The sequence below is a fragment of the Phocoena sinus genome, chromosome 17 (assembly GCF_008692025.1).
Source record: "Phocoena sinus isolate mPhoSin1 chromosome 17, mPhoSin1.pri, whole genome shotgun sequence".
Classification (NCBI taxonomy): domain Eukaryota; kingdom Metazoa; phylum Chordata; class Mammalia; order Artiodactyla; family Phocoenidae; genus Phocoena; species Phocoena sinus.
This window is the reverse complement of record NC_045779.1, coordinates 76685383-76710399: the sequence shown is the minus strand read 5'-3', so window position 1 is coordinate 76710399 and position 25017 is coordinate 76685383. Positions and strand designations below refer to the sequence as shown.

General features: G+C 45.0%; 1 protein-coding gene and 1 non-coding gene across 2 annotated transcripts in view; one reads left to right on the top strand and one right to left on the bottom strand.

Moving 5' to 3' along the window:
* The window catches only part of PTK2 (protein tyrosine kinase 2), a 167526-nt gene that overhangs the window by 35696 nt on the left and 106813 nt on the right, over positions 1 to 25017 (top strand). Inside the window, 4 exon segments of the mRNA XM_032610452.1 lie at positions 1446 to 1508; positions 15043 to 15097; positions 23434 to 23574; positions 24092 to 24169. Coding sequence (XP_032466343.1) covers positions 1446 to 1508; positions 15043 to 15097; positions 23434 to 23574; positions 24092 to 24169 — 337 coding nt within the window.
* LOC116742794 lies at positions 6721 to 6827 on the bottom strand. The gene has a single exon (XR_004346574.1). It is a non-coding gene; the product is annotated as a U6 spliceosomal RNA (small nuclear RNA).

Here is a 25017-nt window from a genome sequence, read left to right as displayed (position 1 = left end):
AAAAAAAAATTTACCCCAGGCTGCTAGTTTAAGATGTGTTGGTTAAATTAGCTAAAATTTGATTATGTGTACTCAAAATAGTTAGTGATAATTTTCCCGAGAGATCACTGTTTTTTATATTATATAAGGCTATCAAATAACGGTTCCTACAAAGACCCAAAGATCATTAAGTATAACTCTCAACTCTTCATTAAAATTTGTTTTCAACCTTAATTATATATCCCAGTAAAAAAAAAAAAAGCCATCTCTCACTGGTCTCTTCCCGTTCCTGGCCTTTACAGGTTTTGCTTGGGAAACAAACTTGGCGCTCTTTCCTTCCCACAGACAATGCTGTGATGTATTACTTGAAAGAGGGGTCCAGAAGCATTAGGCCCTACGTGAATGGCATGCGTGCCTCTCTGGGTTCCCCTCCCACTCTGGCCTCTCCATGTTACATTTATCCTTCTCCTCCTCTCCCCTGTTTGAGGTCACTGATTTTTGAACTTTGAAGGAAAAACTTAACAAAGTAGTCACCCGTCCAGCTGCCCCTCCCAAACTCCTCCCCCACATGAATAGAAAACAGGAGAACAAATTAAGTGATCCTTTTTGGGCCCTTTAAAATTTTTTGTCAAAATCTAGTACTTTCGATTTTAAGTAGGCCAAGAAAAAGTCAAACAAATTTAAAAAGCAAAACCGGTATTCATGTTATTACAGATGAGTTTGAAACAGTCTTGTTGATTATGCATTCTCCTGGGAAATCACTTCAGATGATTTGTAATATCTGTGTGTTCCAAAGCAGCTCGAGCTAGACCTTGTCCCTTTGTGAGATAACTGTGTACACGCAGAGAATCCCACCCACTTGGGGCAGATTTTGCAGAGAAAGGACTTGGTTCCAGTAAGACCTGAAATTGCTTGAACATGTAACTTGGAATAAGAGGTAAAATTCAGACTGTGAACACTCAGCGAGATAGGCAGCACTTCTCTGCCAAACCTGGCGCCTGTTACCTGGACTAGCCCACTGCGATGATTCTGCTTCAGGTCCCTTACTGTTTCCTTAGTAACTGTGGGTCTTCCCAGGAGCAGGTGGGGTGTGCACCGGCCACAGGGGCAGCCTGGGGTTCCTGGCACTGTCCCTTGAGGAAAGGCCAAGTACAAGTAGCGAATGTAGCTGATCTTTTTTACAGCTGGAATCTGGTTTCTCATTTTGCAAAGAGCCAGACCTGCTTCACATCAAAAGGGAACATGAGATTGTTCAGTAGAGATACGGTCTGTGTTAACTGATTTATGCTGCATTAGGACGTAGGAAAAATGCTGCGAATCAAATTGGTTCTTTATTCATTGTTTATCAGAATGTTTGTGGCTTAGCCGCTTAGTAGTTAGATACCCCCCTTTCACGGTTTTTAATCATTTAAAATCGCAGACATTCCCAATACCAATCTATGAGTGTGTATCTTCTCTGCTTTTAGGCGGTCGTACTGGGAGATGCGGGGCAACGCCCTGGAGAAGAAGTCTAACTATGAAGTATTAGAGTAAGTGCGGCACGTCCAGGCGCTGCCTGCAAGCATTCAGAGCTAAGTCACTTTTCAAACTGTAGATTTTACTGGTTTATCTTTACTTAAAACTTAACATTAAATCTGAAACACTACTGTTTCTAAAACTTTTATATCCGGAAGAGGAAAGTTTTATTAAGAAATGAATTCTTGGTGACGTTAATTGTGTTAGCAAACATTTAAATTTGTTGATAAATGTCTTAAGGTTAATATTCTTTGGCATGTTAACACATAAATAATAAACTCTTCTGTCTCTGTAGATTTAACCATATTGGGATGGAGTTTCACTTCTAATTTATATTGAACTATGAAATTGTTATTATTCTCTTTATAAGTTTATTAGGGTTTTTTTTTCCCTTAGTTAAAAAAAAGTGGAAAGATGGGAGTTATTTGTTGCTCATGTATCAGAAAATTTAGGATAACTGAATATTTTTCCAATAGTGAAGTTAACAGTCGTTAGACTGTTACGTTAGGGTATTTAAAATGCATATAAGACAGAGTGGGGCTTATGTCTTGGGAGGCTGAAAGTTCTGCACTTTATCTGTTGATATTTAATTCAGCAAAAATGTCACTGATATTTGTTATTTCCAGTTTTATTTTCATTAGCAATGGTGCAACTTTTTGCCAGCACTTTTCCTGGCCATATTATTACTGAAATTCTTGTGCTATTTGGAAGATGTTACTACAGTGAAGTAAAAGGTTGTCCATAAGTATCCTGCGTTAATAGAGACTTGACATGGCTTTGGATTTTATTTGACTTTCCAGGTCAGCCCAACTGCTATCACACTGTGAAAGTATAATATCCCACCATTTTGAAAACAAGATTTTACAGGGGAGGTATGGTCATTTGAAAATAAAAGTAGAAGTAAATATTTGGGGGAATTAGTTATGGAGCAGGTCCGACCATTTGCACTAATAACTGGTAGTAGACGTGATAGTTATTTTGCAATCACACAAGCCTCCTTTGTCCTAATTGTGACAAGTGAGGTAGCGCCCCGGGCAGCCTGTCTCTTTGCGGCGCGGATTCATCCCTTGATTTCTGGACCTACTGTATTAGCATAACGTAAGTTTCGTGACTGTGTGCAGCGTACAAGGCACTCACTAAATATTTGTGGTTGTGTGTTTATGGACACATCCATCACATAGTGTTGTGCCTCTTAACAGATTGAATAAGGGTAAAACACGGAGTTGTTAGAGCTGAATGAAAACTTTTAGAGATCTATTGGGATATCTTAGTAGGCAGAATGATTTTAAGTAGAATATTCCCTGCCCTTCAGCTGACAGTGTAGAAGCAACAATATCATTAATAACATTTAAAAAAAAAACCCCAAAAAACTAACATTCACTGTGGTTTAGGTGGTTTAGGTTTTTGTTTAAAATTGCCACATTCCTCAGCCTGAAAGACTCTTCCTACTGCTTAAAATACAAATGACCAGAATCAGAGGAACCATTGAAGGTCTTGTCTCAGGTACATGCTAGGTTTGTTCTCATTTCAAATGGAGGTTTTTGAAAAATATCCGTTTGTTTCTTTGTTTATTCGTTCATTTAACAAAGATTATTGAGCATCTGCTGAGTCCTTGGCAGCTAAGTGCTAGAGATGCAGAAGTGGATAATCCAAAGTTTTCACCCTCAGGAAGCTTACAGCTGGAAGGGAGACTCTCAGACAGTAAGCAGAGTTGTAAAATAATATAGTAGGAACTGAAGTAGAAGCTTCTAGAGGGTGTGTGTGGGGTGGTGCTCCATGTCTGAGGTCTGATGGGAGATGCTGTCTAGCCTGAGTGGTGGAGAAGGAACGTGGGCAGGCGGAGGCTGCTGCTCCGGAACCAGGCAGTCCCGGGAGAGAGCGCAGCATTTGCCAGGACACAGAAACGTGGACGTCAGTTTACTGCGGGTAGAACACCTTGCCTGTTGGGGTGGGCGGCGATGTGTGTTGTAAACAGCTCCAGGCGTTGACATGGCCTCCAGATGATTAGGTCGTGATGACTCGGTGAACCAGGTCCGTGACAGGAGGAGCTTTGTGATGGAGAATTCCATATTCCCAAATTGGAATGGTATTAAAGAAAGTTAAAAATGGAAGTAGGGAACCCAGAAACTGTTGCATCTTTCCTTTTTCCTGGAGGAAGAATGAGTCTCTGACGTGGACTCCATAGCAGGAGCAGTGGAGGTGGGAGTTTACCAGAGTCAGGGTCTGCGGACTGGCTGCCTGGTTGGATTGGGGTGAAGGAGGCCAAGGAGGCATCTGGGGATTCTCGGTTTTCTGTCCTGGGCCAGTGGGCATGTCAGTCACAGAAACAATTTCGTGTTTGGAGGGAAGGAGGATAAGTTGGTTGGGACGTGTAGATTTTCAGTTCTGAGGGAACATTTGTGTTATTTAAATGAAAAAGGAAACAGAAATGTTGGTTTATTTTCTATGTTATAAAATCACTAAAACCACAGCTTAAAAAAAAATCTCTGATGGTACCCAGTGCCTAGATCTTGGTTTCTAATATCATTCTTCAATGAGAGGAAGCAGGACTCCTGATCCGAGGGGCAGGGGGAGGTATATGGGCCTAGAGCATCTTGTAGAGCTGGAAAGGAGCAAGCGCTCAGAAAAGCAGGTGGTGGGGCTGTGTCAGAGCATCAAATTGGAGTCCCAGTGACCAAAGGTAGGGCATTTGGGCAACAACGAATGACTTAGTTTTGGGTTATAGCCCAGAGTATGAAATAAATATCCATCGGCCTATATGAATATAGATAATTGAATAAATGAATATATAGAGAAGTGATAAATCTCCCACATAGAAGAATCCTAAGTAATTTACACAGCCCGAGGAGGCAGATCATAAATCCCACCCTATAGTGTGGGCTCTGCTTAGTGACATGTGTCTGAAGAATACAGTGTGGAAGGGTGTGGAAGCAACCTGACAGTGGCGCCATCTGACAGGCGCTACCTCAGCCAGGTGGTCAAGGTCAGCATCAACACCAACAGTTACGTTGATGGCACGTGTGCCCTTGGTGCGATCTGTTGTGAATGGCACTTCATCTCTGTGGTCTGCTTCCCCAAAACGTAAAAACCCAATCCAGACTTGCGAAAAACAGGTAATTCTCATTGGAGGGACGTTTTACAAATTACCAAACCAGTACTACTCAAAACTGTCAAGAGCTTTAAAAACAAGGAAAGTCTGAGAAACTGACACAAGCCAAGAGGAATCTAAGGAGATGTGATGATTAAATTGGATCCTGTGAAACAGAAAAATGACATTAGGGAAAACACTGATGAGATCTGAAAGTGTAGGGCTTGTTAGTAATGATGTATCAGAACCGATTTATTAGTTATGGCAGAGGTGCCATAGTAATGCAGGGGAAAGCCAGGTGTGTGGGCTATTCAAGGAACTCTCTGTACTATCTTTGCAACTTTTCTGTAAATCTAAAACTATTCTAAAATAAAAAGTTCATCTTGGGAACAGTTCTCAAAGCTTTCTGAGATGCTCTTCCCGGGTTATAATCCTCCAATTTGGCTCGAATAAAATTTTCCATTTCTGAAAAAAAAAAGAACGAGAGAATTGAAGAGGGAAAAAGCCAGCAGGTACTTAGAGATGATCTAAAAAGGTGAATCATTGTGCGAAGTTGGAGAAGGAGGGCCAGGTCAGTGGCTTGCATTGTAGCGTGCCCGGCTGTCAGAGAGTTGTCCTCAGGGCCACTGTGATGTGGACTGTGTCCCAGCCTGTCTTTGTGAGAGGCCCACGTCGGAGCGGGAAGGGTAACTGAGCCATGGCAGCTGGGTGAGAGCCAGAGGTGTCATGGGAATGAAGAGAACAGGTACCTGGGGGAAATCTCCGTGGATAATACATTTGCATGTTTTTGGCAACAAGAAAAGTCTGTAAAAAGAAAGAAAATGAAGAAGCAGGTATCCATCAAGATGGATTTGGAGGTATATTTGGAGAGAGGAGCGTTAAGTTCAAGATGGATTTGAAATCAGAGTCAAAAATTGCATTCAAGTTGGTGTGAATTTGGCTTATTTCTAAAAATTACAGAAATCGAGGCGGCAGGAGAACAGATATGTGGAAGAGGGCCCACTGGAGTATTAATCAGTGCCTCCAGAACTTCAGAGTGTCTGTGGGGTCAGTGGCATGGAAAGTGTGGGAATCACCAGACATGAATTAGGGCCAGTGACTATTGCCACCTGCAGACAGAACAAAGCAGTACAGCGTGGTTTTGTCAGTTAGAGGCCTCCTTAGAGGGTATTGATGAAAACCGGAATTATCTGTTATTCCAAAAATGGCCGTTGTGTAGTAGTTATTCTGTATGTAAGATATTTAAATTAAGTAAACATGATGGTTAAGGAAAAGAAGGGGCAGGATGAGAGACTTCCAGTTCCCGGCTGTTACTGTGCTGGTTTGGGGTCCTTCATAATGGCGTGAGTTGTGTGAACTCACTACCCCATCTCAGTGTGAGAAGTGGGGCGATGGAGGGGGCTCTTGCAGCAGGTTGCTCCCCTGTTGGCTGGCTCTTCCACTTACTGTCCTGGATCAGTAAAGCCCTGGGTTTCTGTTTCCAAATCTGTAAAGTAGGGACCATGGTGATACCTACCTACATACTGGGTTGATGTGGGAAGTTAAGAGAGAGAATCATGTCAAGAGCTTAATATAGTGCCCAGCACTGAATAAATGTTGCCCGTAATTATCATTGGGATCATTATCCAGAGGAGAGAGTTGAAACACCTTCCCATTTGGGGGCCGTTTTATATTCCTTTTGTGATTGTACTTTTCTTCTGTTTTCCATTCTGTTTATGTGTTTTTCTTATTGAGATCTTTGTCATACTAACCCATGGTTCGTAATATTTGTTGTATATATTCTCTCCCAATTTGTCTTTTATTTATTTATTTATTTTAAATTTTTATTTATTTTTGGGTGCGTTTGGCCTTTGTTGCTGTGCACGGGCTTTCTCTAGTTGCGGTGAGCGGAGGCTACTCTCTGTTGCAGTGTGCAGGCTTCTCATTGAGGTGGCTTTTTTTTTTTTTACATCTTTATTGGAGTATAATTGCTTTACAATGCTGTGTTAGTTTCTGCTTTATAACAAAGTGAATCAGCTATACATATATATATTTCCCCATATCTCCTCCCTCTTGAATCTCCCTCCCACCCTCCCTATCCCACCCCTCTCGGTGGTCACAAAGCACTGAGCTGATCTCCCTGTGCTGTGTAGCTGCTTAAAAACATGGAACGCTTCACGAATTTGCGTGTCATTCTTGCGCAGGGGCCACGCTAATCTTCTCTGTATCTTTCCAATTTTAGTATATGTGCTGCCGAAGTGAGCACTGCAGTGGCTTTTCTTGTTGCAGAGCACGGGCTCTAGGTGCCTAGGCTTTAGTAGTTGCAGCATGCGGGTTCAGTAGTTGTGGCTCGCGGGCTCTAGAGCGCAGGCTCAGTAGTTGCGGCGCACGGGCTTAGTTGCTCCGCGGCATGTGAGATCTTCCCAGACCAGGGATCGAACCCGTGACCCTTGCGTTGGCAGGTGGATTCCAGGGAAGGTCCCCAGTTTGTCTTTTAACTATGATTATATAGCTTTTCATCATACAGAAGTTTTTCTTTTTTAACGTGGTAAAATCTGTCCATTATTTTCATTCTGGTTTTGCGTTTCAAGACCTAATGTTTGTTCTAAAAGTTTTGTGGATTTATTTCTATTTTTACATTTCCAAATGTGTGGATATTTTTTGACTTTTTAAAAAAATTAATTAATTAATGGCTGAGTTGCGTCTCTGTTGCCGTGTGCAGGCTTTCTCTAGTTGTGGTGAGCGGGGCCTACTCTTAGTTGTGGTGCGCAGGCTTCTCATTGCGGTGGCTTCTCTTGTTGCGGAGCACGGGCTCTAGGCGTGCGGGCTTCAGTAGTTGTGGCTCACGGGCTCCAGAGTGCAGGCTCAGTAGTTGTGGCTCACGGGCTTAGTTGCTCTGCAGCATGTGGGATTTTCCTGGACCAGAGCTCAAACCCGAGTCACCTGCATTGGCAGGCAGATTCTTAACCACTGCACCACTAGGGAAGCCCTGACTTTCTTTTTAAAATTAACTTCTAGCTTAATTGCATTATGATCAGAGAGTATGGTCTCTGTGATAAGAGCTTCTTTGGCTTTTGTTGAGACTTTCTCTGTGGACTAGTGTAAGATCATTTTTCTCCAGTCATTTATTAGAAAGAAACTATAAACATACAAAGAGTTGAAGAATCTCCTGTTTTTGGTCTTCTCTAGTTTCACCATGTCTTAGGCTTGGGTTTCTTTTTTATAAGCCCAACTTGGAACAAGATGTATTTTCCTGATTCTGTGGATTCATGTTTTTCACCTGGAAAATATATGCCATTATCTCTTTAATCGTCAACTGCATGTTTTTTCAGCCTTTATATCTCTTAACATCTTTCATCTCTATTTCTTGTGGCAGTGTGTGTGTGATTTCTTTAGATTTTTCTTCTAAATTCTTAATTCCCTTTTAAGTAGTGTCTTCTTGACATACCCTGTCCATTCGGTTTTTCACTTCACCACTTGTAATTTTCAATTCCAGAAATTCAGTTTCCTGTGATGTGTAATACGCTCTCCATTCCTGGTAATCTCTGTTGCTCACGTATGTGATTGTGCCGTTTATTTCGTCAAGCTTTTCATGCCAGCTGTTTTGTGCTCTGTATCTGACAGTGACTCTGGGGTTTCTGGGCTGTCTCAATCTGCTGTTCCTCTGAGTTCATGAAGCTCCCCAAGTGGCTTGAATCAAAGCCTGGTGGCCCAAGACTGCTGAGTGGGCCTCCGGAGTGGGCATCTGACAAGAGCCAGGGAGTGAATGGCACAACTCACCCTCCCTCAGGTCCCAGCTCACTCCAGGTCCAGCATCCCCACCTGCGGGTGGCATTGGGTCAGCCCTCTTCACCTCCAGCACTTTGGGTGTATAGGGTGGGGTCCTACAGACTTACTTGTTTATTACTGTGTTGGTTAAACATTCGTTGTTGTAGCTCAGCCTGTCTTCTGATAGCAGTTCCCTTTTTCTTAAAGTATATTGTTTAGAAATTCTTTTATATGTGTCTTCGGTGGTAAAATTCTGCTCCTGTCATCTTGTAGTTTTCTTTATTTCACCTTGTTCTTGGAAGGTGAAGATTCTTTACTCCTTCGCAGTTCTAGTTTAATTGTGATATTTTCTCAGTACTGTTCCCTGGGTTCTGTCTTCCACTGCAGCTGTTGAAAAGGCCCACCCAGGGCTGTGGACGAGGTATGGCTGGGAAGTGGTTCTCCAAGCACACTGAGGCAGTCCTGCCCGGGGACTGGCAGCCAGGGCCTCCGGGGGGTCAGCATTGCCCTTTCCTACTGGCTTCTGCTAGTAGCCTAGAGCCACTTAGAAGTGTAAATATTTTCTCAGTATGGAAAAGAATTATACATCAATGCAGAATGTTTCTCGTTAGTTTATTTTAGGGTTCTGGTTTTTCTTGCCAGTAAGGAGAAAAACTGTGAAATAGTCCATATAGTTGCTTAGTTTTGCCAGAAAATGTATGGACAGTCTCTGTAATTTATAATGTACTAAAGAAAAGTCCTTCAGCTTTACCACATTTCAAAATAACTATTTTCAATTATGCAATAAATAATCAGGCCCAACTTTGGAGGGTGGGAAAAGCACTATCTAGAAACGTTTGCATTTTTTCTTTAAACCAACTAAAGAGTTAATTATTCTCTTTTCTCTATGTCTTTCCAACCCTGGTAGGACCAAGGTGCCTCTTCTGTAGGCAGAGGGGAAGTACTGGCCGTGAATCTCCAGCCACAGGCCCAGAATGTGGCCTCCCGGGGTCTTACCCTGCAGGGCGCACTCTGGAGTGTACTTGGGTGGCTTTTTTATTTACGCCACCTGTAAATCAGAGACAGGAGTCAGATGAGATGTGTTAAGAAAAGTGTTTTGTTATCGAGCTTAAAAACTGCAATGCTGACAACGACAGACGGAACCAAAATAAGCTAATAATACAGTGTTAAAATTGTGGTTCCTATTGTGATACTGTAGAAGGGAGAATCTTATGTACCAATGGTTCTTCTTCAACGTACAGAATTATACTGTGAAATTACTTTAAATGAATCACGTATCTTTGCAGTTCTGCTCATTTCCTTATTAAGTGGTTTGCTTTTTTTAGAAATTCATTTTTAGTCATCTTTGCATTTAATGTATTTTGCTGTAGTTGTTTGTGTAACTGTGTCTCTTCTCTACTAGAGTAAGCTGTACTGATGTAGGGACCTCCTGGTATTTCCAGCGCTTAGCAAAGTGTCTGATGTTTATTAGGTATTCTATCGGCACTTCCTCAGTGAATAAATTTGTGATATAAAATTAGCTGAGGTTAATTCTAATTGTGCATTGTTTTCATTCATTTTTAAAAATTGTCTTTATTGCCAGTAATAATCTAGTGCTTTTTTTAGCTGCCTGTAATAATTTATCAGTGAAGGGGATGCTCACAGATTTGGCATGAATTGATTGACAGTGGCTTAACTAAGATAGAAGGTACTTTCTCTTTCACATAAAACAAGTGCTAGGCAGTCAGTGCTTCTCATCACCAGGGCACTAGGCCCCTTGAATCTTGCCACCATCATCCGTAGCTGCCACCTGGTGGCCTAAGATGGCTGGTTGACCTTGCCTGTTACAAGGAGGAAGAGATGGACCTTTTCTCTCTCTGCCAGCCCCCTTTAAGGACACATATGTGCAGGTAGTGCTTTCCCTGAGAGGGACATTGGCTGAAACAGTGTCACATGGCCACACCTGGCTCCAGGAGAGGAAGGCAGCATCACCTGGTGTACCTGGCCAAAAGATGACTTCTCATTACTCAGATTGAAGGAGAGAGAGGATCATTAAGAAACAAACAGCAATTTCCATTGAAATTAGAGAATTTTAAGTTTTATCAGTTTTTAAGAGGCTTAAGGTATCATTTGAGAGGTTAAAGGACCTCAGTGATATTCTTAATGATACTCAATTCTTGAGAGTTTTGGGGCGAGGATAAGATAGGGATACTGTATGAAAACGTGCATTATAGTTTTATTTTAAAGTCGTTTTTGGTTGCCTTTTTTGCTGGGGCTTTAAATTTATGAGAGTTATGTCCACAAAGTATTAATTAGTTAAAGCCAACAGACAAGGTCTGTATCTTCTCAGAAGTAGTGCCGAAGGAGAGGTAAGTGTATACTTGACCTGAGAATTCACTTACAAGAAGCTTAATGTATGTAAATAAAGCTATTCAAGCCTCAGGCCTCCCAAGGCCTGCTGTGTCATGGGTTTTGGGCGTGAACGCATGTGTGCGCAGGACAAGGCCCCCAGGCTGGGAGTAGCTAGGCGGACCGAGTGCGCTCTAGGAAGATCCATGGGGAGCTGGTGTGGGGTGTGGACTGCTGGGCGGCACCTCTTCCCCCTGATGCGGGGGGCGGCGCCTGCTGCCTGGACCATTGACAGCGAGTGTGGTCAGGGGAGCGGGAGGATGGCGCAGTCGTGGGAGGGGGCAGAGCTCCGAGGTTGGACAGAAGGGAAAGAGCAAGACGGCCTCATCAGCCAGCAGTGGTCTGAACGTTTCATTAGAAGGACAGAGGTAAATTAAACGTTAACTCAGAAAATTCTGGTTTAAAATTGATCACAAATACAGTTTTACAGACACCCCAAATCTCAACGAGTAACTTTCTGGGCTCTGAGAGCGTGCTGTCTGATGGTGCCTGTCACGCACTTGCACAGCTCGTGTCAGGGTCTCACCCGAGGAAGAGACCACAGGGCAGTGACTCCCCTCTCCCCCTCCCCCACCCATATCTAACATGATGCCCAGTGTGGGGAAGCGGGGGAGTACAACAGGCTTGCTTTCTTTGAAGCTTCAAATCAGAGTGAGTTGCATCTTAGAGAAAAGTCGGAGGAAGAGTTACTGGGAGATCTGCTCCCGTGCACGGGCAGCCCCAGCCCAGGCTTCTGTCTGGCCCCCACTCCCTCCTGCGGGATCCACGGTGGTCTTGCTGAGCGGGCCCCCCGGAGTCCCGGGCGGTCGTGGTTGTCCCCGTGGGGCTGTGTGGCCGGGCCCACCGCCCTCTTTGAGGAGCCCCGGGGGCCAGGCAGCCGAGGCCGAGATTTCCTTGCTGTAAGCCCGCGCCACCATCGCAGCACCCTAGGCTGTGAAGTGTCCTGTCCGCCCAGCCAGCGCGGGCGCCCTTAGCCCCCGTGGCTCTGAGCACCTGAAGTGGAGCCGGTGCAGCTGGGAACTAGATTGTTAACTGAATCTTAGCTAATTTAAGTGTGAATCCTTCATGGGGCTACTCTTGTGGACAGTGCGTTCTCGCCTAATATTAATATCTCGTTAACTGTGCGTGTGGGTTAAGAAGGTTCCTTTGGGCTCACGTGGGAAATCTGACAGCCTGATACTGGGGTTTGGGAATTGGGGGGTGGCTGTGTCCTAAAAGTTTCATGAAAGCTAGTTTTAGTCAAATGAGTTTACCTGTATTTAGGATCTACCCTTGGATAATTATTTACATAGTAAAGAATTGCCTCATTCTAAAGGCCAGTAGTTTTATTTTGTTTGTGCTACATCAGTAGTGTTTACTGTTTTGTTCGTCTTACCTCACGGCTGTACAGACTTTGGGTTCAAGTGAGTTTTATGTCACATAAAGCTGAGAGTTAGCCTGCTGCCCGTCAGACAGCTCCTCGTAAGCCAGTGCCCGACACGGGCTGGAGGGAGGTGGCCACGTGGGAAATGGGACAGCCTCTGTGGCCCTGCCAGGCTTCTTGGAGAGTGCTGAATGCAGATGTCTCAGGAGGCTTTCCCTAAAACTGTGAGCGCAGCGCCTGAGCTCTTTGCCAGTGTCCTCCACCGCCAAGCCTCATAGATGGGCTTCTTGGTAAAGTTAAATCAGAATGTGTGGAGCGGGGTGGTGGTGGTATAGAATTCTCCCAGCGATTCTGTGTACTTTATCCTCATTTTTATTTTCTCACTTGCCATGTGTCCCATTTTAAAGGATTCTAATGTATGGGCAGGTGTTACAGACTCATTATTACTCAAAAGTAGTTGGAAAAACTAAACTGCATACTTACTAAACATTAGTTGGCCTTAGCTTTTTTTTTCCTTAAATGGAGTTGTTCTCACCTTGGAAGTAAAAGTAACACCTAGTAATAGGCTTTATTTTCACACAGAAAAATTCAACCCCCTTGGTCCATCTTTAAATTTCCCATTTGTGGCAAAAATGAGTATGATAAATTTTCTACTTTCCATTGGACTCTAAGAAAAATACTGGGCTGGCCAAAGTGTTCGTTTGGGTTTTCTGTAATATCTTATGGAAAAACCCGAACGAACTTTTTGGCCAACCGATAGCCGCAGAGCTATGTTGAGTAGTGGCAGATGATGGTCTCACCGTGGGGAAGAGGGCATCCCTGGCCCTGGTGTTCCCTGCCCCCCATCCAAAGACTTCCGTGGCCAGCTGCCTCCTTGAGATCTCCACCAGGAGGTCTCGTGCACCCTGCTCGACCCCTCTCCAGAAGCAGAAGTCCCAGGAGGCACGCCCGGGCCCCCGGCCTTCCTCTTCCTGGTGCCTCGGCCTTCCCTTGTCACCTTTCATTCAGCGCTGCTGGCTCTGCGTCCAGAGCATCCCTGAGCCTCTCCTGCCCACCCTCCCTCCCACCGCCCTTCTCCGGGTTCCCGGCAGAGCCTCTCTCATACCTGCCTTCCAGCCTCTGTCCTCCCCTCCCCCCTACAGCATGTCTTCTCTTGGCACCGTCAGGTCACGCCTCCCTCTGCTCATGGTGACGGCTAGTCAGCCCTGTAGACCAGACTCTCGCCAGACAGGAGGGGCGTCCCGGGTGTTTCCAGGGGAAGGGGAACTACCCGTGTAGAGTTCTAGGGACTTAACACATTCTCACTGTCTCCTCAGCACTGCTGTTAGCAGCAGGGATTAGCATCCCTGTTTTACACGTGGGTCACTGAGGTTGACAGGCATGAAGGCATAGCCGAATCCCCCTACGGCAAAGCCAGGATTCCAGTGCAGAGCTCCCTCTGTGAAAATAAGTTATTTTTATTATGGAATAGCTGCCTGCAAAGGCAGATAGGGAAGAAAGTGCTCAGGAATAATGCCTCTAAGATTCTAGGGTGTTGGTTTATCTTTTATGTGCTTATTTTGCTACTTCCCATAGTGATTAGCACCCAAATCCTTAAAATGCAAAGTTCCTGTCTTTTTAGGAGGCAACAAAAAGTGGAAGAACTTGGGTGGACACTTTTCCCTGTTCATATCTGAAAAGATAAGGAAGGGAAGTTATAAACAAAAGTGGTTAGAAAAATAAATGGAAAGCCAGGAGTTATATGAATTTGCTGATAAGTAAATCCAGAAAACAGTGTGTCATAGGAGCTGAGGAAGGATTGTGTACGGGAGTAGTGAACATTGTCATCATCATCACCACAGAGTAAAAAAGAATATGAGAACTGAGACCAGGATTTAGCAAGGAGTTCGTCGGTTTAGGTACTAACTAGTAGAGTATGGAATAGGGGATTAAAATGTTTGGATCTAGAGTCAACCATATAAACTCTGACATGTTTTCTATGGTTTCATTGGTAATACTTGCTAACTTACAATTACGTGTGAAGAAGTCATCCCTGCTTTATTTTTTAAATATACTTTATGTTCATTTTATTTTTTTATGTAATCCTGAAAAGGTACCTTTATTTCGCTTTTCTCCTTCTTGATCCTTTTATATTTTCCATGTGTCTCCTGATAATCTTTCATGTCTAGAGGCTTTATTTCATCTTACTAGCGCACGATTGCCCTCTAGTGGCCAAAAGCCTGGCTCACTTAGTACCCAAAGTAAGTAGAAAATGAGAGTGAGCCGTTCTTTCCATCGGTTTTCTTGGCCAGAATGCTTTGAGGCTCTTGTTACTAACGATTGATTTTGTAGCTTGATTTGAAGAAAATGACTGGGATTTTCAGCATTTCCACACATTCAGCTTTTTGACCTTAGGCCACTCACTTAATTTCTCTTTTTTTGTTTTGTTTCCTGTGTGAAACTGAGATTATAAACATTGATTAATGTTAATCAAAAAGTTTATTTTTAAAAACAGTCAACCTTTAGGGTTAATCTAAGGTATTTAAACTTCCCTGCTATATCCCAGGTCTTTCCCTAATCAGGCCAGTCTACTTTCTGTACAGACACAGTGCATTACCCAGTTGGAATCGAGGTTTATAAGGCTAACCTTCAAACAATGCTCAAAGAAGAACAGTTTGTTTACATGTTGTAATTTACAAAGAGGCAATATTTTAGAGGGTTTGCAATAGTAAGGCTTAAAAAAAAAAAGACTTTCTACCTCAACTAGCTTGTATTGGTGTTCCCTGCACAGATCTAGAAAAGTACTTGTCCCACCTGTTCCATGACTGTGCGGGTACATTGGAGCTTTATTATACTTATTTCCTTCTAGAATAACATGTGGAAGGGTAAATAATTTAAACTGCTTTTATGTTCTTACGACAATGTCATGTTATTCATTGATTTGGTGGTGTTATTTGTTAATACACTTCTTTTTATATTTCAGAAAAGATGTTGGTTTGAAGCGATTTTTTCCTAGGAGTTTACTGGACTCAGTCAAGGTAATTAGAGTCTGCTTTATCGTAATAGGTGACCGTGTTAGGCAGACACCTCCCCCGTGGTATGCGGTTTTCTCCTTTACGTGTAAAAGTCATAATATAAAAAGCTGACAGTTATTCTAGTCATACTGATGGCAAGTAGATTTTTAAAGGTGTAGCATTCTGCCAGAAAACCATGGTTTCGCTTCCTGATTGTGAGTGCGTCCGGCTAAGTGCAACACCAAGAAGGCTGCGTTCACAGCCGTCCTCCTCACCAAAGTCTTTACGGTCTCAGGTACTTTGACACACGAAAGTAAAGAAGCGGCACGTAAAAGAGCCATAGTGGCAGCTGTAGCGTGTGTGCGCGCATGCGTGCGTGTGCACGCGTAGAAGTGTGTTCTGGAGGTCTGTCTTCTCTTGTTTCGACCAAGGGCACTCCTCCCCATTAGTAACTCTTGCAGGACACCAGTTCCTGTCTCTGCCTGTAGCTCCCACTGCAGGGGAGGGGACACCGGGGACCCGAGGTGTGGTTCCCCAGCCCATCCAGAGCATGGTCCAGTGTGGTGTGAGGACACAGCTTTGGATCAAGATAGAGTCCAGCTCAGCTGAGCTCTGCCATTTCCTAGCCTCATGGTTTTGGACCTGGTTTCTTATTTCCACAACGAAGAAAATAATATTTTGTAGGGTTGGTGTGGCTGTTTAGCAGATCGGTGTGTGTATGTGTATAAACTACTGCCACAAGTACCGTCACAGTGCAGTTTATAAGCTGTGGCCGTTAGTGCTCTGACTTTCTATCACAGAGGACATGTTCCACACTAGAGCAGCCATGCGGAAGACCACCCCACTCACTGAGGCCCAAGTGGGATAAGACAGAACACAGTGGTTCAAAAACTGGCTCGGAAGCCAGACTGCCTTGGTGAAGGTTGTGACCCGATCACCTTGGATCACTTGGGACTCAGTTTGACCTGGAGAGTGAGGCCCTGGTTGGGCGCAGAAGCCCACCCTGTGCATCGGCCTGCCCTTTGCTGGGTGGACCCAGGGGGAGACGCTCACAAGTGTAAGACACCGTTCCTCAGGGCATTTACCCCATCATTGGACAGAGAAGTGCACCACCCAGTGTAAAAGTAAAAAGCAGGAAAGGATATGAAAATGGCTATATCACATTAGTAGCACCATCAGTGCTCAAACATTAGTCCCAGGGTGGCCTGAGAATTACTGCAAAGTCTCCTTAGAGCTGTGTGTGGATAAGCAGTTATCACAGGAGGTATGACTGCTGGCATTTGGGAGTCCAGGAAGTTATTCGGTATTTAAAAAGGATCCTCATACTCCAAACAAGCCACCCCAGGTCCAGGTCACAGGTGCCATGGTGTAAGTGTAGCCGAGGTGAGAAGGCCCCGGGGAGGTCCCCCATCGCCGGCTCTTCTAAAGCTCAGCCTCGGCGTCCTCTCCCGTACAGACTGCTCACCTCCCTAGGGGGGCTGCAGAAACATCCTCCACCTTAGGGTCCTGCTCAGGGTCTTAATTTTTAATTTTACTTTCTCAGGTTTTAATTACTAGATATTTACTTGTTTGCATTTTGTCTGCCTGCTTCCACTATATTTTAAGATCCACGAGGACAAAGATAACATCTGCTGTGTTCTCTGCCCTAAACCCTGTGTTTGGCATAATCCCGGGCACACAGTAACATTCGCTAAATCTTATTTAAGTGAAAAAATGAATGAATAAGTTTAAGGGCCACTTGAAAGATGACTGGACTTAGAGGAGGCACTTTCCAGGTAGAGGGTACCGTGTGGAAGGAGGCATGAGAATAGCGCAGGTGATGATACTCCTTCACAAGGTAGAAGAACTGGAAGGCTGGAGAAGCTCGTTTCCCTGGGCAGCCCGCTCTGACCCTGCGGTCACTCCAGAAACGCCCCCATTCCTGCACAGGACTTGTCCCCTCCAGGTGTCTTTCAGGCTGTCCCTCAGGACCCAGCCTGACTGGCCTTCCTCATCCTCACCCTGCTGCCGACGCTGATGCACTTCTGCTGCTGTTTGAGCTCCACCTGGCAGTCAGGTCAGCCCTGTGACTAGAGCTCAGACACTGTGGTCGCCTGTGTGGACATCAGTACTCAGATGGGAGCACGTAGGGGCCCTGGGTGTTCATGGCAGGGGAGGGACATGGTCACCTTTTGGACTTTAGAACATAAACCTGACAGCAGCATGGAGGACAGATCGAAAGCAACAACACTCCAACCAAGAAGGCTTGGAGGTGATTAAGGTAATCAAGGTGAGCAGTGTCAGCCCCGGATGCAGTGGTGGCTGAGCCTTGTGTGTGCACGGGTAGTGGAGGGGAAGGAATTGACCCTCGGGAGCTTGAGAAAACTTCGCGAGCCAAACAGATAGCGCTTGTGTTTTCTGAAAGGTTCAGTTGCTGCCGATTTTGATGCGAGCAGGGAGAACAGAATTGACTTCTAGCTTCTGTTTCTTAGGTACAGATTCGTCTAGTGTTTCATTTCTCACACGCTTTCTAATGTAAAGGAAATCAGTATACTTTTGTAAAACAAATAATGTATATTTGGCTTCTTAAATAGCTTAATCAGTAGCTCATATCCTTATGCCAAAAATTTTTCACCTTCTATGTAAATTCTTTCAACTGATTGCCGTCAGACTCTTGTGGGTATGACTGACATAAACGTATACCCATAGGTATGTAACAGCTACAGTACAAATTAGGTTGTGTTCAGACAGTCTCCTCTTCAAAACTATTGCCAATGAAACTTCAACTAACAAGAAATTCACATCAGCTTCTTGTTTCTCCCGGACTAGCCCTATAGAATGGCTAGACCAATTAGTATTTGCTTTTCCAGAGGCCATTTTGTTTTATATGCCTTTTTCCCTTCATATCTAGACTTCTAGAAGATCATTTGTAGTTAATGCTCACGTTGAAGGGCTGAAAGGTTACCTTATATTTGATGGAACTTAAGCTATGATTGATTGATGGCAAAACAGGATTGGGGTATATGTGCCCGATTACTAAGAATAATTTACAGGATATTTAAATTTTCTGACTCTTTGATCTCAGTAGTGCCAGAGGCACATTTTTAAAAACACTGTACCAGCAAAACTAACAAGTCAATCCCAACCTGAGGATAGTCTACAAAATTGACAGCTGGACGATGGGGAGACATGAGTAAATGCAGTGTGGGGTCCTGGAGCAGTGAGAGGGCGTCAGTGGGCGAACTAGGGGCTCTGAGTAAAGTCTGCAGCTAGCGTGTACTCTTGTACCAACGTTGGTTTCTTAATTTTAACGGATGTGCCAGTGTCGTGTGAGATGTTAACTTCCGGGGCAGGTGATGGGGGGAGGTGGGCACTGGGCGAAGGGCAGGAATTCCGTACTGTCTTTGCGGCTCTTCTGTAAATCTCAAATTACGTTGCAAATAAAATAGCCAAATTTCAACTTATTTGAGTATAATTCACAGTAGAAATCTAATTTCAGAACTAGAAATGTTGCAAGATCAATAGTTACCAGTTTTTTGAAGTTTCTTTACTTCAAGGTAATAGAATGGTTTCCTAGGGTCCTATCAGGAGCACTTAGTTTAGTCATTCCCATCCCTGTGGTTAGCACGGAAGTGCCTGGCTCAGCAGTCATTCAGCAGCCAGCTCCTGGCATCTGCTGTGTGCCAGGGAGAATGAAGCCTGGTGTCAGCACAGAAGTGGCCGTCTGGTCTGGGGTCCTGTAAGGAGGGTGGAAAAAAAGCACGCTTCAGACGTACACACGCGCACACACACACACACACACACACACACACACACACACACAATGGAATGTTACTTAGCCATAAAAAGAAGGAAATCTTGCCATTTGCAGCAATGTGGATGGGCCTTGAGGACATTGTGCTCAGTGAAATAAGTCAGACAGAGAGAGACAAATACTGTGACCTCACTTATATGAAAAGAAAAAAAACCAGCTCATAGATACAGAGAACAGGTTATGGTTGCTGGAGGTTGGAGTGGGTGAAATGGGTGCAGGGCTCAAAAGCTACAGACTCCGGTTATAAGTAAGTCCCAGGGATGTGATGTACAGCATGGTGACTGTAGTTATTAACACTGTTTTGCATATTTGAAAGTTGCTAAGAGGGTACGTCTTAAAAGTTCTCATCACAAGAAAAAGAAATGTGTCACTATGTGAGGTGGTGGGTGTTAACTAGACTTACTGTGGCGATCATTTCACAGTATATACAAATATTGCATCATTATATCGTACACCTGAAACTAATACAACGTTATACGTCAGTTACAGCTCAGTTAAAAACACACTTCGCATGCACTGTTAACGTATCTATGTTTAGCATTTGGTAGGTGGGGAGAGAATTATGCTCAGTTAATGCTTCTTAGCCTGTTACTCTTTTCTTGCATGTTTTCTTTAGCACTACATTATAACTTTTTCATCCAGGAAGCCCTCGGAGTCCGTTGTTGCTAGCAGCATCTGATAAATACTAGGTTGATGAATATGAAATTCTTTTTGTTGTTCAGAAGGTTGAAGAGCAGCAATCTCCGATGATTCATCCTAGTAATACTGCCTCATCTTGAGTAGCTTTCTCTCTGTATATGAATTGGTTTAAGATTGACTAGCATTCATCGATAGATGCCTTGTTTCCTAAGTCTGGGCAAACACAAAGCTGATGTTGAAACCCTATAAACAGGGAAGTGTATTGATTAATGTCAAGAGATTCTAGGGAGTCAGATTTTGTGGAATTTTTTTCCTTACTGAGAAGGGAGGAAAGAACTGATGCCCTCTGAGGCATCCTTCTTAGAAACGAATCTGGGGCTCCTTTCAGATAGAGAGGGTTTTCTAGTTCCTGCCCAACACTGGCTGCTGCAGGCCGGAAATCTCAGTCCTCTTGGGTGGCCACATTGGAGGAGAGACCCCGAGAAAGCTGGGGGACTCACTCCCAGCCAGGTGCGCCCGCTCTCGCTTGGCGGGGAGCCGGGGTGTGGCTCTGTGTCCCCAGGAAGCCAGCCCTGAATGGGCGCGCTCCCTCCTTCAGCTCCTGCGGCCGCTGCCCAGGAGTGTGACTTCCTGTCTTAGCCGGGTGATGTGTAGGCCTCGGGAGGGGCCGGGCAGAGCGGCACGCGGAAAACTGACAGGGTCAGCTGGATGGCACAGAGGCGTGAACCTGTAGCTCAGGCTGTCTGTCTGCTAGCACTGCACAGTTACTATTTTCAAACCTATTTGCCCAGTTGCTCAGAAGTTTTCCGGCAGGTTGAATGGTCAGGTGCACAGTTTAGTTGACCCCATGCACACCCATTCCACAGGTGCTGGGGGTCAGGGGACAACAGTGAGGGAAGGAGACGTGGAATTGGGAGCGACTCTGCCATGGGGTCGGCAGGAGAATGAGAATCAGCAGGGACCATAAGGTGTTGCGTTTCATCTTTACATGTGCGCATATTTACCTGTTACGTGAGAGTTATTTCTACACACTTAACAAAGAACTAACTAACTACGTATAATGCTCACATCACAGATATTTCCATTTCCTTGTTTTTCACTAGTCTCTCTTCTACCAGAATTCTGTATCCACGGGAGACCATCACAGAAAGCAAAGCAAGAGTGGGGCTGCTGCGTGGGAAGCTTAGAGAAAAGAACATGGCTTTTGGAAAAGCACTTTGAGGACGTGGCAGTGCAGTGGGTTTTGAGAGGTGGGCGAAAGAGGTCAAGGTTGCCGCCTAGGTTTCTGTCTCTAAGCAGCTGGGAGATTTGCTGAGATGAGGAGGTCCAGGCCTGGAAGAAAGTCACAAGTTCTCTTGGTGGCATGCCAGGTTTCAGGTGTCTGGGAATTTCAGGTGGAAGGCTCAGGTGGGCACGTGCATATGTGTGGGTCTAATGCTCAAGAGGAGACGCAGAGAGTGTTTGCAAAGCCTGGAGTCAGAACAGCTGTTAAATGCCATCTCAGCTGTGGCGAGAGTGGCCTTTTTCAGTCTCTGGGCTCGTGGCCAGAGCTTGGACGGCTCTTCCCCAAACCACGCGTCCCAGACTTTTCTATTACACAGTGTCCAAGGCCAACCACTCATGTTGTAGGTGACATCTGATAGTCAAGCCTTGCCCTTGAACCCATTTTGCTTCTCTTCACTTTAGTTCCTGTGATCTAAAACCGTAACTGATTCTCTTCCAATTGCCTGTAGTTCCACACTTGGCCCACCTGTCAGAACCCCAGCCCTGGTTAAAACCAATGTTGGCCTACCAAGCAGACTTTGGCCCGCACTTCTTTCCTGCGGCCACTGTATTTGTGGGAGTCATCAGGCCCCATGCCTGTAATCACGTCGGCTGGAGACCGTAAGGTTCTGACCCAGCCCTGCTGTCTCCTGAGCTCGGATCTGTACCCAGCTTTATGCTCAGTGGTTTAGCTCGGGAGACTTGCGGATCTCAGGCACATTCAGAATTAACGGGACTTGATCTTCCCGGAGCCCCGCCCCTTCTGTTTGCCTGCTTGTTCCACCCAAAGCTCGAGTTGTGTCGACTTCCCGCTTTCCCTGCCATCTTGAGCATCACCCAGGTGGCCATGCGTGCCCGGCGCCAGTCTTCCTGCTTCCGTTCTCCCCCACACCTTCTCTGCAGGAGCAGAGCCAGCTTGTGAAATAAAAGTCACCAGCACTAGGTTATCTAGGGCCTGCTCTCTGCCCCCCGCCGCCTCGCACCCTGGTCTTCATCTCCAGTAACCGCAGCCCCTCTGGAACTGGATCCCGCGCTGACCACTGCTCCTAGCGGTCCAGCTCACTCTGCGGTGTCCCAGATCCAGAAATCCTTTGACCACACTGGCACCTTCGGGCCACTCTAGGCAGGCCGTCACTGCCCTGACCCACCAGAGTATGCCACCCCCTGCTGACTGACCTGCTCCCACTTCCCTGACTGCTGAGATTTGCAGGCCGCCGTGGGATGAGGTCCTGTCCCTGCCCCTCCAGATCCCACCCTGGTCCTGTCTCCAGTCTCCTGGCTTTGCTTCCTGTCTGTGTGCATCTCACACCGAGGCTCAGGTGGCCCCTGGTGTTCTCTAAGACCCTCCTCCGCCTTGCTTCTCCTGGTCTTGGCCATTTCAGCTCAGTGGTAACTCTTACCTCTCAGTACATCCTGTTGATTCTGTTTTCAAAACAAATCTGAAATCTGACTACTTCTCACTCCTTTCTGCTTCTACACTTGTGCAGCAGTGCCTGGGTCCCATCACCTCTCGCCTGGATTATTTTGTTGGCATCTCACTGGATCTCTCCTGCTCCCTTCATACTGTTCCCAACGTAGTGGCCAGAGGATTCCTGTCAAAATCTATGTCGGATCACAATATTCCTATTCCAGGCTGCCCCAGGGCTTTGCATCTCACCAGGGTGGACCCAGTTGCGTCCTGTGGCCTGCACCCTCTTGTACCCTTCCCCAGACCTCATCCATCACACATCCTTTGCCCGCTGGCCCCCTCAGGCCACACTCCTCTCTCTGACACACCATGGACTGTGGGCTCGCCACCCTCCACCATCCAGATGCTCATGGTTTATAAATAGAAAACTCACATAAATGAAAAGTCACCCAGAGATCACCTGTGATCCCACTACACAGAGAAGAGAGGCATGGCTGGTTTGTCTTCACTGTGCGTTGGTGCGTGTGCCAGCCTGTGTGAGGCCCATATCCTGTGCTCTCCTTTTAAAGGCTTCTACGCTACAACAGATTGCCTTATCTTATTTTTTCATGTAGCACTGTGATACCGATTTTCATGTCAGTAAATGGGATGTGCACAGCAGTCTTAGGACATCTGGGTAGCAGACCAACTGCAGTGTGCATGGCCGGTTGTGGAGTACTCTATACTCTTCCGTGCTGAACCTCCTTGTTGCTGGATCTTTGCACAGTTCTTTCATCATTCCCAAAGAATAATTTCTCAAAAGTTGTGGTTTTAAAGTTTTTGATTTCTTATTGCCAAATTGCCTTCAGAAAGGGTGTGTCGACTTCCCCTCCCAGGTTGGGATGTGTGAGTGCCTTTATGTCGCCTCCTTTAGCGACTTCAGGTCACATGCGAATATAGCCCTTATATTTTTAATGCCTAACTGTTTACCACATGTTCTAATAAGCCAATTATTGCTTTACCAATTTCTGTTTAAGAAATAAAGCTTGGTACTGCTGAACTGTATACTTTAGGATGGTTGCGATGGTATATTTTATGTGTATTTTACTATAATTTTTTTAAATAAAAGAAACAAAGCTCTGATAAATACAGCATTTGGTGAACGTAGGTGGTATTAAGTGGTGGCTGGACAAGAAATGTTCCTTGGTGTTGGCTGTTATTGCTGTGGTCTTTACCCATTGTTGGCTCTAAAAAGATGTTTGTAATTTTATCATGCAGGCCAAAACACTAAGAAAATTGATTCAACAAACATTTAGACAGTTTGCCAACCTTAATAGAGAAGAAAGTATTTTGAAATTCTTTGAGATCCTCTCCCCAGTGTACAGATTTGATAAAGAATGCTTCAAGTGTGCCCTTGGTGTAAGTATGGGGACTTGGAAATAGGGTGGGACTAGGTGTGATTTCTTTTGCTTTTTCTTATCCGTGTATATCTAAATTTCTGATTGAAATCTAATTTGTCACATTTTTAACAACATGAGAATATTTTGTCATTTTACAGTGGGAAAAATACAAAAAGAAAATGTGTCAACGTGAGACTAAAACCATCCTTTTTTAATAGCATGCCTCAGATTTTTTTTTATTCCAGCCCAGCGATTCATTGATTAACTGTTCTCTAAGGGCTAGTTTCCCTATTCATATAATCTTCCCAAAGAACCCATTGGCGTGAGACCCACTGCAATGAGCACAGTCGGTCTGTCTCTGCTTAGCCTCAGCAGATGCTGCGCCGGGAGGTTGTAAATATTTTGTGTTATTTGGTTACAAAGATCAGTAGCAAGCTAGTCCAGCCCCCCTTTGGTCCTTTAATGTGTCCGTGGTTCTTTATCTAAAATATCTTTTTCCTTCTGGTACCTTTGCCGTCACCCGTTTCACCTTCAAGTCGAGCTGGATTATTTCGGTGGAGCTGGCGATTGGCCCCGAAGAAGGGATCAGTTACCTCACAGACAAGGGCTGCAACGTAAGTGCGCTTTGGGCAAGTCTTGGGAGCGGCCTGTGTGGAACACACCTCCTCTCGGACCTGATTGTGGACAAAGGGGAATCAAAATAAGGAAATGAGGATCCTCTTGGAAACGACATCATTCTGCCATTAAAGCTTGCCGTTTCACAGCGTTTATTGCTCAAGGGAATGAGAGGAAGAGACAGCCTAGGTGGAAAGTTTTTGAAATTCTTTAGTCGGGCAGGAAGGGAATCACACAAATGGCACATGTGTTGGTGAGATCTGAATGGGGCTGTTACAGTTCATCTGGAGAAGTTTTAGACACTGATTTCTTCATTCACTTCTGCATCTAATTTAAGTATATTTGTACTTGTATCATGTCCTTTGAAACAGCCTCTTCTGGCTCTTTCCAGGATCAAAAATATCACTAAGAAAAGGGCAGCCACCCCAATAGAGGATGTCCGAATAGTTAAGACGTAAGTGAAGCGACGTTCAGCCCCATAGTCATCAGATGAGTGCGCAGTGTGATATTGTTACACACCTACCAGAATGGCTGAGGTGAAGGAGATGAGTAATTCCGGGTGTTGGCAGGCATGTGCAACAGCTGGACGTTTCATACACTCTGTGAGGGTATAAAGTGGCACGACCTCTTCAGGAAGCTCTGTGACGTTATCTGTCTTCTCTTTGATTTGTAGTCTCTTGTATCCTCTTGCCAGGTTTTCTTTGTCCTTTCGCATTTAACCCGTGTGGAATTTTTTGTGTGGTACAAGGTGGGCCTGCGGTGTGTCTGGAGGATGGACTCTGGAGTGTGCAGCCAGGGTTCCCAGTGGGTCACCCTCATGCTGGCCGTGTGACTTTGAGTCCATTTC